Raw genomic sequence first — 16973 nt, 5'->3', positions numbered from 1 at the left:
CATCCTGTGTATCAATCGCTGCCTGTCTGCACACCATTATATACACGGATGTATATTATGACAGCTAGGATTCCCGGTGGGTGGGCTGTCAACATGGAAAGCAGGTGTCTAAGCTGGACTGGGGTCCACGTGCGCCTCACCGAGCAGAATTTCAGAGCTGGATGATGAGGAGGAGGAAATAAATTCTTCTGTCTCCAGCCTCAGCAGGACTGTGGCTCATCCCCAGGAAACCGTTCTGAGCTGCAAACAATCCCTCGCCCCACTGGAACGTGCCCCTGCTGCAGCAGTCTTCCCGGTGCCTTTCCCCAAAAATATGTTAATCACCTCATTCCCTGGGATTTCGGACAGGTGGTGACGCAAGGCAGCTAATAATAGTTCTCTCCTCCCATTTTCTCAGGTTTTTCATTAAATGTAAATTGTGGCTCAGTTGGCAGCACTCTCGCCAGTCACAAGGTTGATGGTTCAAGTCCCATTCCAGGGTGGCAGGGTGGCTCAGTGGTTTGCACTGCTGCCTCACGGCACCAAGGACCCAGGTTCAATTCCAGCCTTGGGTGATTGTGTGGAGTTTTCACGTTCTCCCGTGTCTGCGTGGGTTTCCTCTGGGTGCTCCGGTTTCCTCCCACAGTCCAAAGATGTGCAGCTTAGGTGGATTGGTCATGATAACTTGTCTCTCCATGTCCAAAGGTTAGGTGGGTTATGGGGTTCAGTGTAAGGGTGGTGGAGTCGGCCTTGTGAGAGCGCTCTTTAGGAAAGTCAGTGCAGACTCAATTAGCCTCCTTCTGCACTGTAGGGATTCAGTGGCTCCTTCAACAGATAATCTGAACTGACATTTCAGTGCAGTACTGAGGGTGCATTGTACAATTACAGGTGTGTGGTGAATCACAGTAGCGTAATTCACACTGTATTACTATGTCTCTGTAAGGTCGGCACATGAGCAGTTGCGTTGCTCTGCCACTAGGGGGAGATGCACTGGGAGTGTACAGGAGTTTGTACTGGGCTCCACCCACGGCTCCTCCCACAGCTCCTCCCCCTAACCGGAAGTATAAAGGTTGATGCTGAGAGCCTGCTTGTTGTAAGACGATTTAAAACCATTGTTCACTTCTAACCACGTGTCGCGTGAATTGATGGTCTCATCAAGGTGCTAACCTTTAGATTAAAAAAATCTCACAGCAGTTATTGGAAGAAGAGCAGGAGGGTTCTCCCCCGTCTCTCAAGCCACCTCTCTGAAATAAATGACGTGCTCCCCTATTTTTGGGATCTTGCCATGTACAAATTGGCTGCAATTTTTCCTACATTACACAGTAACTACATTTTATTAAAAGTACTTTGGGGTACGGAGGCCATAGTTTTTAACCTACAAGCCCATCAAACTCAGCAACCAGCTGAGCTGCTCTACAAGAGAGCTGGCATGGCCACAATGGGCCAAAGAGCTGTCTTCCGTGCTGTAACCATTCTATTATTCCACAAACTTTATGGCGAGATTGAGAATTGACATAAATAGATACCAGCCTAGGTTCTGAAGGAGTATGCTGAAACAGTCACGTTGCTCCAGCTGAAAATGGACTATTATAGTCAACGAGTGAATGTTGTAGAAAAAACAGTCAAAGAGATTGAAATGTGTGCTAACAACGGAGAGGTAAATATTGTGCCTGTGCGGTTTGCATGTTGTGATTTGGGAGTCCTCCTGCTTGGAAACATAAATCCAGTGTGTTGCTGCTCTATGTCGTGCAGACGTGCCCAGTAGGACTAGTGGGAGGAATCCAGAACTACACTGGACAGTCAGTCTGAAGCTAAATCGTTGCTGTGAAAGCCGAGGGCGATGGAAAACCTTGAACTTTCACTGTGCTACTGAAATGCCCAATGCGATCGTTCCTGGAGACTAACAAAGAAAAACGGATATCAATTTTTTGCAACAAATGTCTCTGTTTTTGTGCTCCAGTGAAAATGTCACGGCCCTGCAGCACAATGTGTAAAAAAAAACAAATCAATTTTGTGAAATAAAATTAGGCTCCCAAGAGTTTGGTTCCTTTTGGATTTCTTCAGAAGTGAAACCAAGAAGTCATGACTGGGCAAGCGAAGCAGATCACCAAGTGGAGTGGAGGTAAGTTGTTCTTCGTTATGGGGGGGGGGGGGGGGGGGGGGGGGGGGTGCACTGAAATCAGATAGTTTTGAATTTATGCAGACTGTGTTTTATGTCACTCTCAGTATTTTGCTATCCCGGTACAATGGGAAGGAAGTAACTTGGCAGAAAATTAATACTGGGGAGGCTCTGGCCATTTCTTGATAGCTGTGCGGGTTGATAGATGTCCAGTCACTTTGTAACATGGCTGCAACGCTGTCCTTAACAGTACCGGGGTTAAGTTTGTCTTGTCGGGTTTGGACAGGATATTTACACCTAGTGTGCCTGAATACTGGCCTTGGTCCGGACTGTATCCGTGTTTGGAGTTTAAACACAAACCAAGATTTTCTTCGGTTATCGTTTTGGTACCTCAGCTATCTTCGAAAAACATTTCATTTGCATGTGGTTTACCTTCATAACGGTGTTTGAGACTACAAAGTTTGTTTTTAAAAGAAAGCTGGCTGGATGGGACATGTTGCCGCTGACGCTGGCGGGCAGTCCGTAAGATGACGGTGCTCCCGAGGTTTTTGTTCCTGTTCCAGTGCCTTCCCATTCTTATCCCGAAGGCTTTTTTCAGGAGGGTCAACAGGAGCATTACGGGGTTTGTGTGGACGCATGGGACCCCCGAGGGTGAGAAGGGTGTCCTTGGAGCGGGGCAGGGATGGGGGGGGGGCTGGCGCTGCCCAACCTCTGTGGGTACTATTGGGCTGCTAACGCAGCGATGGTGTGTAAGTGGGTGATGGAGGGGGAGGGGGCAGCATGGAAGAGGATGGAGATGGCGTCCTGTGTGGGCACGAGCCAGGAGGCGCTGGTGACGGCGCCGCTGCCGCTCCCTCCTACGAGGTATACCACGAGCCCGGTGATGGCAGCTACCCTCAAAATTTGGGGGCAGTGGAGGCGACACAGGGGGGAGCTGGGGGCTCGATGAGGTCCCCGATATGGGGGAACCATCGGTTTGTCCCGGGGAATATGGATGGTGGGTTCCTGGGTTGGCACAGGGCGGGTATTAGAGGTTGGGGGACCTGTTTTTAGATGGGAGGTTTGCTAGCCTGGGTGAGCTAGAGGGTAAGTTCGGGCTCCCCCCGGGGAACATCTTCAGACACATGCAGGTAAGGGCATTTGCCAGGCGGCAGGTGACGGGGTTCCCGCTGTTGCCCCCGTGTGGGGTCCAGGACAGGGTGCTCTAGGAGGTGTGGGTTGGAGAGGGGAAGATTTTAGAAATATACCTAGTGATGCAGGTGTTGGACGAGGCCTTGGTGGAGGAGCTAAAGGATAAATGGGAAGAGGAGCTGGGTGAGGAGATTGAGGAGGGGACTTGGGCAGATGCTCTAGGAAGGGTGAACTCCTCCTCTTCTTGTGCGAGGCTTAGCCTCATACAGTTTAAGGTGCTGCATAGGCTCATATGACCGGGACAAGGATGAGTCGGTTCTTTGGGAGCGAGGACAGGTGCAATAGGTGCTCAGGGAGCCCAGCGAATCATACCCATATGTTCTGGGCATGCCCAGCGCTGAGGGAATTTTGGAAGGGGGGTAGCAAGCACGGTGTCGTGGGTGGTAGGATCCAGGGTCAAGCCAGGCTGGGGACTCGCAATTTTTGGGGTTGCGGTGGAGCCGGGAGTGCAGGAGACGAAGAGGTGGTGTTCTGGCCTTTGCGTCCCTCGTAGCCCGACGGAGGGTTCTTCTTCAGTGGAAGGATGCGAGGCCCCCAAGCATGGAGGCCTGGATCAATGATATGGCGGGGGTTTATCAAATTGGAGAGGGTGAAATTTGCCCTGAGGGGATCAGTTCAGGTATTTTTCAGGCGGTGGCAGCCTTTTCTAGATTCCTAGCAGAACGATAGGGAAATAGGCCGGCAGCAGCAGCCCAGGGGGGAGGGGTCGTCTTGGTGGTTGGGGTTGAAGGGACATGTACATATGTTCTTTGTTTACGACGGCCGTTAATCCATTTTTTCTGTTTTGTATCTAGGGGGGGGGGGGTTGTTTGTTCTCTTTGGTTTTTCTCAGTTGTTAATATATAATTTGTTGTTATTAATATTTTGTAAAAATTGAATAAATTTTTTTTTTAAAAGCTGGCTGATGCATATATTTTTATTTGACATTCAATTTGAAGAGTGCTGGAGGGTGCTTTGGTCCAACGCAGGCAAAATAAGAGAACTAAAGATGATAAGGCAAATGTGTTTGTGTGGAGCGACTAAGAGAACGAGTCAGCAAATGGCTGGATAATTCCATCAATCTTAGAGGGAAATCTGGAGCTCTGAACTTCAGTTCAGTGGGTTTAGATTGTTTACGATAATAGGCAAAGGGACCAGCGGTGAGATGACGAGAGGTTTTTATTGATGCAGCAATTTGCAACATTACTGTTTGTGGAACTTTGCTACGTGCAAATTAGCTGCCGTTTTTCCTACATTACAACCATGTCACTCCCCTGCGAAAGTACTTTATTGACACCAAAGTGCTTGGGGACTTCCTGAGGTTATGAAAGACACGAAAGAAATGACATATGAACTCAAGTGATTTAAGACACGATATAAAGATAAGGGATTTATTTTAATGTCAGATCATCACATTAAACATCCATTATTATATCTTGTACATTACAGCATTTTCTCCAGTCAGCTGGTGTTTGTTATTTTCTGTATTAATCTTTAATCGCAGTGCATTATTTTCTAAATCAAACGTAAATCAATTCAAACCATGTTAATTCAGCATTAAGCAAATTTACCACTTCATAATTTGGAGTACTTGCGTCTCCCATTTCCACCAGAAGACCAGAACTCCATTAAAGATTGCCCACTTCGGTTCATCGTCAAGAAGTCTTGATCATCAGTCAGATTCATTGGTTATGTAAGGCTGCTGGGACAATTGGCCGACTGCCCACGAGTTTAACGCTCTCTAGGCGCAATTTTGAGGAACACTCCCTCTTTCGGTCCGAGAGTGCCCGACGATTTTATCTGCATCGGAATCTGAAAAGAGCAAGTGATGACTGATTGCAGGCTGAGCGCCAGGGGGCAGGGAGTGGATGAGTCCAGCTCGGGCCCTCTCCGGGGAGCCATGCGAGACCCACAAAATTAGTAACATTGTAAGTTTTAAAAAAAGGACAGAAAGAGACAATTCGATCCACTGAGTACCCCTGCTCGCTCTTGGTTGAAGTGCCCTGCCCTTTCCCCCAGAGCCTCGCATATCTTTCCAAGTACATTTCCAGATAAGAAGAAATAACTACAATAAAAAAAAATTCTCCTCATCTCGTCCCTGATTCCTTTGCCAATGGTAGAGGAATTGTTTTATGTAAAAACATCCGTACAGAGGTACAAATTAGGAGCAGGAGTGGATCATTCAGCCATACGAGCCGGCTCCACCATTCAATGGGATCATGGCTGATCTGCTTGTGGCCTCAACTCCATATTCCGCCTACCCCGATAACCTTCGACTCCCTCATTGGTATCTACCTCGATCTTTTTTTTTGTAAAATTTAGATTACCCAATTATTTTTTCTAATTAAGGCGCAATTTAGCGTGGCCAATCCACCTACTCTGCACATTTTTGGGTTTGTGGGGGCGAAACCCACGCAGACACGGGAGAATGTGCAACTCCACACGGACAGTGACCCAGAGCCGGGATCGAACCTGGGACCTCAGCGCCGTGAGGTGGTTGTGATAACCACTAGGCCACCGTGCTGCCCTTACCTCGATCTTAAAAATATTTAATAACGCTGCCTCCACTCTGGGGAAGAAAATTCCAAAGAATCACGACCCTCCAAGAGAAACTTTCTCCTCATCTCGTCTCTCCCACAAGGCAAAACATCCTTTCAGCATCTGCCCTGTCAAGTCACCTCAGGATCTTAAATGTTTCAATAAGATCACCTCTCTTCTATTCTTCTAAACTCAAGTGGATACCGGCCCAGCCTGCCCAATCTTTCCTCAGAAGGCGAAACCCCATCTCAGCTATCAGTCATGTGAACCTTCTCTGAACTACTTCCAATGCATTTACATCCTTGTTTAAATAAGGAGACAAGGGCCGGGATTCTCCGAAACCCCGGCCAAGTGTTGACCCCGGCATGAAAACCGGCATGAGCGATGCCGGGGTCAACAGGCCTCCTGGCCCAGTCATTCTCCCCTTCCTCGGGTGCTAGAATGGCACCGGAGTGCTGTGGGTGTGCCAGCGCCAAAAGCCGGCCCTAAATGGCCGGCGCGGGTCCGCCCATGCATGCCATGGCCTGTGCGGGTCCACGTGACGGCAGTCTCCGCGCCGGCGCATGTGCGTGGTTGCCGGCCCCTGTGCAACATGACGGAGACCTACAGGGGCCCGCCTGTGGTCTCACCAAAGGTGAAACGTCCCATTTGCTTTCCTAATCATTTGTTGTACCCAAATACTAACTTTTTGTGATTTATGTGCTCGGACTCTCAGATCCCTCTGTTCCTCAGAGTTCTGTAATCTCTCTCCATTTAAATAATACACTGCTTTTCAATGTTTCCTGCCAAAGTAGACAAATTCATATTTTTCTACATATGTCATCTGTCAAACCTTTGCCCAATCACTTAATCCACCTATTTCTCTTTGCAGACTCCTTACATCTTCTTCATAACTTAATCTGTATCTATCTTTCTGTCATCAGCAAATTTTGAAATCAGACGTTCAACCCCTTCACCCAAGTCACTGATACGAATTGTAAATCATTGTTTGAACATGTTACACACAAACATGGTCCTCTACTTGGCTTCCGTCAATCGGTAAGCTGGGCAGGATGCCACCTGGTGGTGCTCACTGATGCTTAAACCCCAAGGCACCTTCCCCCTCCAAGTAGCCTTGCAGCCAATGGAACACACAGACGTAAGTTATCAGTGGTGGGCTTCGCCTGAGGCTCTCGCGTGTAAACCTGCAAGTTAATGCGAGTCCTGATAAACCTGGGCAGAGATGGAATTTGATGAAGGGTCAAAGGTTGTAGCACAGGCAAGCTGTAAGGCTGTGCAATCTCAGGAGGTTTAAGGCCATTCTTTGTCAGCTTATTGTTTCCAAAGCAGGGTACAAAACTCTTTCCGGACCACTTGGAAGTTACACTTTAGCCTACGCATCGCCAAGTTGGTAGGCTTGGGTTCAAGCCAATGTGATTGAATTGGCAGGAGCCTGGTGAGTGAGAGCTAGAGGAGAGCAACCTCACACTTGCCAATGCCAGGGAACTCTAGCACCTTGTTCTGTTCTCTGCCCTCCATTTGAAACTGAGAGAGAGAAGATAGGTGCAGAGAGGAGGATTGCTCCTGCCAAATTTGAGGTTGTTCAAGCTGGGCAGCAATGCAAAAGACATATATTCCCTTGAAAACAAAGGTGTAATTGCTGTCGAGTTGCATGGCATGCTCATTTTGAATTATTCACATCCACACATCTGCAGCAAACTACACATCTTGAAACAGGCTTTGCCCTAACAGTGAGAGTGTACACATCAGGACCGCCACCCTCCCTCCGAAGCCCACACCTCTGACACTGGAAGAACCTGGAAAGCAATTTCACACTGTGACCATCTCCCAGAATATTTTGAGAGTCGTACCTCCTCTTACTGCTGCTGACTGGCCTAACACAATACCCCAAAGAAGATTAAGCTGTAAATATTTTATGGTAGGCAAGCAATTTGAAGTAAGTTTTTTTTCTCAGAGAGATGAAGCCGTCATTAATAATTTATTCCAGGCTGAAGATTTAAGTTTCTTACACCTTGCTTTTACTGCAAATATTAAATGGAAGGAATTTATGTGTAATTTTAATTCGATCATTCGGTCTCCATGTTCTCTTTTAAGTGCTCTTTCCTGTACTTGATAAAGTGAGGAATATTTATGCTGACATCCACTTCAGGCACTCTGCCTCAGCAGCAAACATACACAGGTTAGGTACAGCACAGTTAGATGCAGAGAACAATCCCTCTCCGTCTGTCCCATCTCAACAATGTGTCCAACTGTCCTGTGGTCTCTCTGAGAGAGGTGCTAAATTATTAACCTCCATAACCTCGTAAAAAGTCAGTGTTTTTCTAGCCCACTGCAGCCAACGAAAGTCCAGTGTCAAGGTCATTGTTTAAGCCAGTGAGCCAGTGTCTAACCCCTGCACTTGTGAAAGGCTAGTGTCTAACTCATTAAACGGAGTGTGTTTAATCTCCAACATCTAATGAAAAGCCAGTGTTTAAACCCCTGCATCCAGTGAAAGGCCAGTGTCTAACCTGTCGTGGCCAGTGAAAGGTCAGTGTCTAACCTGTCGTGGCCAATGAAAGGTCAGTGTCTAACCTGTCGTGGCCAGTGAAAGGTCAGTGTCTAACCTGTCGTGGCCAGTGAAAGGTCAGTGTCTAACCTGTCGTGGCCAATGAAAGGTCAGTGTCTAACCTGTCGTGGCCAGTGAAAGGTCAGTGTCTAACCTGTCGTGGCCAGTGAAAGGTCAGTGTCTAACCTGTCGTGGCCAGTGAAAGGCCAGTGTCTAACCTGTCGTGGCCAGTGAAAGGTCAGTGTCTAACCTGTCATGGCCAATGAAAGGTCAGTGTCTAACCTGTCGTGGCCAGTGAAAGGTCAGTGTCTAACCTGTCGTGGCCAGTGAAAGGTCAGTGTCTAACCTGTCGTGGCCAGTGAAAGGCCAGTGTCTAACCTGTCGTGGCCAGTGAAAGGTCAGTGTCTAACCTGTCGTGGCCAGTGAAAGGTCATTGTCTAACCTGTCGTGGCCAATGAAAGGTCAGTGTCTAGGCTCTGAAACATACAATCACCTCATCCTGAAGCTCATAATTTTCACCCCATGTACTGGCTGTGCGCTATGATTTCCTCCAATAAATCTGTAAGTAAAGAGTCTGCATATAGAACTCGAGTATCTATCTCTCTACTATCGAATCAACAAAGCACAGTTGAATCCTAGAACAGAGCTAAAAGCTATTTAATAAAGAAACAGAAAACGCTGGAAAAACACAGCAAGTCAGGCAGTGTCTGTGGGGAGAGAAACAGATTTAACATTTCGAGTCCATATGACTCTTCTTCAGAGCTATGAATTCTATACCTGGGTTTCAGGGCAGGTCTGGAAGCTGTACTTTGACAGAATGCGCACGAGTGCAATCTTGGCTTGCAACAGCGCAAGTCTCATTCCGATACAGCTTCTGGGTCCAGCACCAAAGGGCAGGTACACAAAAGGATGGCGCTCTGCTTTCATCTCTGGAGTGAATCTGATAATAAAGCACATTAAAAAGCCGATGACATGAATTTAATTGGAGTAGGAGAGGAGCGTGATGTGTAACTGAGATCACTACACTGAACACAGCACTGCTTCGATGTTTAGACTTCAGTTAACGGGAACTAATCTTGGCCCCTCAAAGTTCCTCAGCTTAGGCACCCGAGTGTGACTGAGGGAGTGTAGTGACAGGATCTCCTCTTGTAATCAGTGTAGGATCGGAATCCCATCCAACCCGACTTTTATGAAATATAAAACCGAGGGGGGGGGTATTGTATTGGGCACAAAACAGCATCACCGCCAGCCCATTGCGCTGCTCCAGTCCCCTGCTGGCAGCGGTATCAAGGTTCGTGCCCCATAGCAGCGGGAGGTTGCGAATGAGTCATGTGAATCCATGTGCACCCTATTAACGCAGATTCTCTATGCCTCCGTGATGTTCATACGGTCATGGATTGGTGCAAATATTTGCCAGCGTGGCCCTGATGCAATGACACTCGCGGTGGGCCAAGGCGGTAATATTTTTTAAAATATAAATTTAAAGTATCCAATTTTCTTTTTCCAATTCAGCGTGGCCAATTCATCTAACTTGCACATCTTTGGGTTGTGGGGGTGAGACCCATGCAAACACGGGGGAATGGGGGAGGGGTGTATTTAATGTAGGTGCCCCAAAGTCGATCAAATGGCCCCCGCTGTCCCCCCCCAACAATACAAATCGTTTGCACCCTACTCCCAGCTGACCCCCCTCCCCACCAGAGATCCCCTATTACAATCCCATACCAGACCCCCCCCAACAATACAAATCGTTCGCACCCTACTCCCAGCTGACCCCCCACCCCACCAGAGATCCCCTATTACAATCCCAGACCGGACCCCAACAGTGGCTAGGATACTGGTCAGAAACCCCAATATTTTATTTTAATTTTGTAAGACTGTGAGGAAAGGGTACCTCACTCCAGGAGTGATTTCACTCCAAATTGGGATATGGTATATTAAAGCAAACTTTTTACTAATACAGTATTAAAATATCTTTAACATTACACAAGAAAACAGCTCACAATTACCACTTCAACAATACTACTCAATACAGTGAATTTCTCTCTTAATTCCCACTTAAGCAACAAGAAAATAAACCATCTCTCAAAAGCTCTCAATCCACCTTAAATAACAATGGCACAGAAAAATGCTTGCTTTACAGAGATGTTTTTTGAGGAAGAAATCTTTTGACACTGCTTTGCTGAAAAGATCTGACTCCTGTTGGAAATTCTGGCTGTATGTCTTCAAAAGCCTTTTCAACTGGCTTGTTTCAGCTTCTCCCTTGTCCTCAGACAAGTCTGCACTACTTTAAAGACCAAATCTCTTTTTTTTTATAAATGTTTTTATTCAGCTTTCATATTTTATATTGAACAAATTACAAATCGTTAGGAGAGAAAAAAAAAACAAACACGCAAAAATTAACATACACATCTACAGGTAAGCATCTTCGTAGTAGTAACTGCGCCCCCCCCCCCCTCAACATGTTTATTTAGTTTGGTTTTGGGCCTCAGCTAGCCATCGAACCCCGTAACGAACCTGTAGCCCCCCCCCCCTCCCGCTACCTTCCCCCGACTATTCTTCCTCTTGTACATTGGCCACAAATAGGTCCCGGAACAGTTGCATGAATGGCTCCCACGTTCTGTGGAAGCCGTCGTCCGACCCTCGGATGGCAAATTTGATTTTCTCCATTTGGAGAGATTCCGAGAGGTCGGACAGCCAGTCCGCAGCTCTGGGCGGTGCTGCTGACCGCCAGCCAAACAGGATTCTACGGCGGGCGATCAGGGAGGCAAAGGCAAGGGCGTCCGCCCTCCTCCCCAGGAATAGATCTGGCTGTTCTGAAACCCCGAAGACCGCCACTATCGGGCATGGCTCCACCCTCACTCCCACCACTTTGGACATAACCTCGAAGAAGGCTGTCCAGTACTCCACGAGTCTGGGGCAAGACCAGAACATGTGGGCGTGGTTGGCCGGGCCTCTTTGGCACCGTTCACATCTGTCTTCCACCTCCGGGAAGAACCTACTCATACGGGTTCTTGTTAAGTGGGCTCTATGTACCACTTTTAGTTGCGTCAGGCTGAGCCTTGCGCACGTGGAGGTGGAGTTGACCCTATGCAGTGCTTCGCTCCAGAGTCCCCACCCTATCTCCATCCCCAGGTCGTCCTCCCATTTCCTCCTTGTTGCGTCCAGTACGGTGTCGTCCCTATCTACCAGTCGGTCATACATGTCACTACAGTTCCCTTTCTCTAGGATACTTGCGTCCAGTAGGTCTTCCAGTAGTGTCTGTCGTGGCGGTTGTGGGTACGTCCTTGTCTCCTTTCGTAGGAAGTTTTTGAGCTGCAGGTACCGTAGCTCGTTCCCCCCAGCTAGCTGAAATTTCTCTGTCAGCAAATCTCTTTTTAACTAAACTGCAGAGAACAAAAACTGACTTGAGGTTCCAGCTTCATCAAGAACAGAACTGAAATGAAAATGCTTTCTCAAAATGCCTGATGCCTTAGCTGCACCCAGTGTCTCACCAAGCTGAAAACGAATGAACTCCCCAGGGAATTCCCTAAAACAAAACAAAATTGCATTAGCCCAATGTTAATGTGGATAATATTTTATGATGGTTAATTACATCTCTGGCTCCTAAAAGCTTTGTTCTCTCTCAACCTAAAAGTCTTTTCAGGATTTCAGCATTCAAATACACTCCGACCCAGGATTTTAACCCTTCACCCCTCAGATCCTTTGATTTGCAAGGCTTCAATTCACATTTAAAGATTTTAGTGAGCTGTAATTGACATGGTGGTACCTTCCAGCCATATGTCTGGATTGTTTATTTTTATTTCTCTTCACACTTTTTAAAAATGTATTTTATTACAAACAAAAACAGATTACAGCAAATAAACACCCCGGGAAACATACTTCCCAACAATCAACTGTACAATCTGTACAGATTTTTCCTTTTTCACCCTCTAACACCCTCCCTCCACCCCCCCCTGCGACGAACAGCTCCTCAAACACGGTCACAAACATCCCCCACCTTATCTCAAACTCCCCTGCTGAGCCCCCTTATCTCATACTTTATCTTTAACCGCAAGAGTCGTACAGGTCACCCAACCATGCTACTACTCCTGGTGGGGATGCCAACCGCCACTCCAGCAACATTTGCCGCCTAGCAATAATAGAGGTGAAGGCCACGACATGGGGCCTTCCTCCTCTCTATGAGCTCCGGCTTCTCTGAAACCTCAGATATCGCCACCAAAGGGTCCAAGTCCAATTCCCCTCCACTATCCTGGCTAAGACTGCGAACACCCCCGCCCAGAATGTTCCCAATTTTTTGCAACGCCAGAACATGTGCGCGTGATTCGCTAGCCCCGCCCACACCTCTCACACACATCTGCTACACCCTGAAAGACCCACTCATTCTCGCCCGGTCATAAGCACCCTGTGCACCACCTTAAACTATATCAGCCTCATCCTTGCACAAGTGTTCTCTTTACACTTGAATGCACCTCAAGTAGCTTGCTTCGAACCTTTAAAAAAAAAAATTTAGATTACACAATTCTTTTTTTCCAATTAAGGGGCAATTTAGCATGGCCAATCTACCTACCCTGCACATATTTGGGTTGTGCAGTCGAAACCCACGTAGACATGGGGAGAATGAGAAAACAGACAGTGACCCGGGCCGTGATTGAACCTGGGTCCTCAGCGCCGTGAGGCAGCAGTGCTAACCACTGTACAACCATGCTGCCCAACTTGCTTTGAACCTAATTTCAATGTTTATAAGCATCTGGCTATGATTGCCAGCTCCTGGCCACATCAAAAGCAGTTACGTGCTTTCTGTTGAGAAAAAGAGGAAATGAAAGCACTTACAACAAAGGATCTGAGGGGGCTTAAAGACTGGTGACGTGGCTCTGGCTTTTTATGTAGTAACAGCTGCTGTTTTCTATGCCTCTATCTGAAGCACCAGGTGTACGACAGGAAATTTCCGCCCGAGGTCAATGGATCTTTACATGGTCCACGTCCTGCCCGTGGCAACCCTGGAACGGACAGGTGGAAGAATTTGGCCCAGTGATTTTCACAAATTCTACCTGGCCTGCTCTTTAGCTTCAAGATAGAGGAGATTGGTGGGTCTCTGATATGGGCATCTCTGACTGCGGGGGGGGGGGGGGGGGGGGGGGGGCTGATGTGGCGGGAGGCCTGGCCACCCTCCCGCGTACATGCTGTGGTGGGGGGGGGGTGGGGGGGTTGGTGGTGGGGGGGTGACCCAGCAATTCCCATGGTTGGGGGCAGGGAGAAAGGGATGCCACTAATTGTCAGCAGGAGGGTGCAGGATTTTAAACATGGGGGGGAGAGGGAGGGGACCAGCTGTCGGACCTCATTATCAGGCCGCCCGCTCAAAATGGCAGCCCGATAGCGGGATTCAGAACTGAATCCCTTGCTCTCCCTGCCATGCATACATTTGCATAGCAGGAGAGAGAGAATCGCTCTTGTCACCCTCCTATCCCCAATGCAAACCAGAGGTTCTGGTGGGAGGACTATGGGCTAGATTCTCCACTGGCGGGATTCTCTGTTTTGCCAGCAGCCCGGGGGTTTCCCGACGGCATGGGGCTGCCCCACAATGGGAAACCCCATTGACCAGCCGGCGTAACGGAGAATCCAGCCCATAGTCTCCCAAAGGGAATATCCAGCCCAATGTTTGAATCCTCACTTGTTCGTGGCGGCTGAAGGAAGTTGGCATGGAGCCCTGCCTTTATGGCATAATTGCTTTTGAGCAGGTCCCCGCCCGATAGTTCAGTGTGCATCGGCAGATGATGGCTACTAACAAAAATACTGGGCAGGATTCTCCGCTGTGAGTCCACCTCGCTACCTCTGCCAGTGTGGAAGGAGAATTTGGCGCTCAGGCAAACCTCCATTCATTGCAGCGGGAACGGAAAATGCCATCGTCTGAAGGAGCGGAGGATCAAAGTCACTGTTTTTGTTTTTGCTTAAAGTCTCGGCTCTGCTGTAGCAAGTCATTGGGGCCCACTTCCAAGAGTTGCTGGGTGTTTTTGTGGAGCTGATGGAGGCACACGAGGTGCTTGCAGTGGAGAGAGAGCACTGTCCCTGGTGAGAACCCGCCTGAATTCAATGGCACATATTTAATCCTATCTTTGAGGCTTGGGGTCGGTTTGGCCTTCTGACCACTGGTCCTGTTTGTCCTATTCCGGATGTTGGTCGTGAGGGTTGTAGGTGACCTAGCTGATCGAGTCATCGCCCCCTGACGGAGTTTAGGTTGGTAACCAAACAGATTCTGGTGAGAGGGAATGGTGGAAGTAATGATATCTCGTGCTTCAACTCTTGGAATTCTTGAGAAATCCTGAGGAGTGCTCATTGATCCTGATCCTGCCTCATCCTTGATTTCTGCTTTCTTCATGCACCAGTGAAGAACTCTTTATCCTGAGGACTGTCCTGCATCTCAGTTGTTATCCTGGACTTTGTTCTCTGCTGATCGTGTTACTGTCTGCTTTGATGTTGTCAATCTATTTCCTGTGTAGTGAGATGCCTGCTCCGTTGGTCATCCTGACTTAACCAGTTCATAACATGAATGTTGAATTTGGTATCTGTGCAAAGTCTTTATACTAAATGTAGAAAGGAAAGTGAGCAGAGCAGGAGCAGGGTGAGGGCTGGAAGGCTGGGGTTGGAAGGGTCAGTTTGTCCTCGCTATGATTGAAGAAAGCCTCTCCAGTTAGAGCTAATGAAATGAAATGAAAATCACTTATTGTCACGAGTAGGCTTCAATGAAGCTACTGTGAAAAGCCCCTAGTCGCCACATTCAGTTTCAGGGTTCCTAAAAAATACTTTTCTTTTCATTTTGTTTTTGAGCATCCGTGCATTCATCCTTTTAGGGCCCCAGCAGACTGCGTGTTATCCTGATGAGAAATGCCTTTACTTTACTCTTCCTTTGGGTCGAGTTAGTCTTTTCTCCTGATGTGCGTCTACCTCTTTGGCTGCTTTACCCAGTGGGGGGAGTCTGGTATCTCGGGTCTTTATTTCTCAGTCCTTGCTCTTTTTGTGATTCTCCATGGGAGACCCAGGCTCCGAGGTTTGAGAACTGAGTTTTACCTTTATGTGTATTAACAATGCTACTCTATTTGTAGCATTGTAATCATATGATGGTTGTCTGTTCTGTCCTGGGCCATTATAAAGGTTGGATTGAATTGTGGGGCATGAGCCAGATGAACATATTTAAATAAGCATTCAAATATGCTCAGCCCATTTCAGGCTGGAGTCTCCCGGGATTCTCCGCCCCTACCGGCATACTGTGCAGCCGGCGGAACCACTACTGGTCCCCATTGATGGAGACCAGATATGACGACCACGCCGGGGCTTCGGAGGCCACTGGAGGTCAGTGCACTGCCAGGGTGCCAAGAGGCACTGTCAAGGGGGTGTGGCCATGAAAGGGGGTTGGAAGGGGGGCCATGAAGACGGGGAGGTAGGGCATGAAGTGGGGGGGGGGAGAAGAGGGCATTTGGCGACCCCATAACGGGTGTCTCTTACTTGGGGGGGAGGGGGGGGCTGGGTTAGTGCGGGCGATTGGGGGGGGGGGATGGGGCCTGATTCTGGCTAGAAGGGGATGGGGCTTGAAGGGAGGATCTTTGGGAGGGCCCCGAATCCAGTGATCTTGTGTGTGTGTGTGTGTGTGGGGGGGGGGGGGGGGGGGGGGGGGGCTGGTGCTGCACTCTCAATTTGAGATCGGAGAGCCCTCTAAAAATGGGGCTTTAAAAATGGTTCTTGCCGGCATCTTTGGGTTCCTCGCATCATTTTCTCAGCGGATTTGACCAAAAATGGATTTTCCAAAAATGTGACCGAGTGTGGGAGTATTGCAATAAGAATGGGTCTTGAATCCACAATCATTTGACTCAGAAGCAAGGGCACAGGCCACTGGGCCACAGCTGGTACCCAAAGAAAAGGGAAGTGTGTGGTACAAGGAAACATTTAAGGAAAGACAGAGAGCCTCCTCAACTTCCTTTCCTCGGAAATAGCCTGCATGGAGCACACCCTGAGTCTTGGGAAACATGCTGGCAGTTTAGTAAATTCAGACCACCGTGGGGGCGAAAAGAAGGTTGCAATGTGCAGACTCCGCTTCTTGGAGGATGTCCCTGAAGCCACTGGGCATTGAACAGTTCATCAGATGACAATGAGCACCAAGCAGCAGGATCGCTTCGAGTGGGGGAGGGGAGAATGAAGCACAGTCGAGTGGGGGAAGGGGCCAATGAAGCACAGTCAAAGAAAAGGTTTCTAGGATTTAGTGATAACCCTCACGAGGCCCAGAGGGGCGACCCGATTGATCTCCTCGTGGGGCTTGTGGAATGCGAGCTCCCCCCCCCGCTGATGGGCACAGGCCCATCAGCTGGCTGGGGCTCATAGAAACAACCCTTAAAAGCCGACCCTGATTGGAACCTATCTGCAGTACCCTGCATTGCAGCCTTTTCTTTTGCTTATAAATAAAACTCTATTTGAATCCCCTGTGCTAGGACCCCAACTGTTCACATTCTATATTCACGATTTGGATGTGGGAACTAAATGTAGTATCTCCAGCTGGGGCTGGTTTAGCTCACTCGGCTAAATCGCTGGCTTTTAAAGCAGACCAAGCAGGCCAGCAGCACGGTTCGATTCCCATAC

General features: G+C 48.4%; 1 protein-coding gene across 3 annotated transcripts in view; it reads right to left on the bottom strand.

Moving 5' to 3' along the window:
• Nucleotides 1-4645: 4645 nt before the first annotated feature.
• tbxas1 (thromboxane A synthase 1 (platelet)) overlaps nt 4646-16973 on the bottom strand; it is a 321143-nt gene continuing 308815 nt past the window's right edge. For all 3 annotated transcript variants that reach the window (XM_038780696.1, XM_038780697.1, XM_038780698.1), the window contains 2 exons: nt 9129-9291; nt 4646-5080 (listed from right to left, as the gene is read on the bottom strand). In XM_038780696.1, the coding sequence (XP_038636624.1) occupies nt 5000-5080; nt 9129-9291 (244 nt within the window). In that variant the 3' untranslated portion in view covers nt 4646-4999. The remainder of the gene's footprint in view (nt 5081-9128; nt 9292-16973) is intronic.

Source organism: Scyliorhinus canicula, chromosome 20 (assembly GCF_902713615.1).
Source record: "Scyliorhinus canicula chromosome 20, sScyCan1.1, whole genome shotgun sequence".
NCBI classification, from domain to species: Eukaryota; Metazoa; Chordata; class Chondrichthyes; order Carcharhiniformes; family Scyliorhinidae; genus Scyliorhinus; species Scyliorhinus canicula.
Note: the sequence above shows the minus strand (reverse complement) of the source record. Positions and strands in the feature narration are given on the sequence as shown.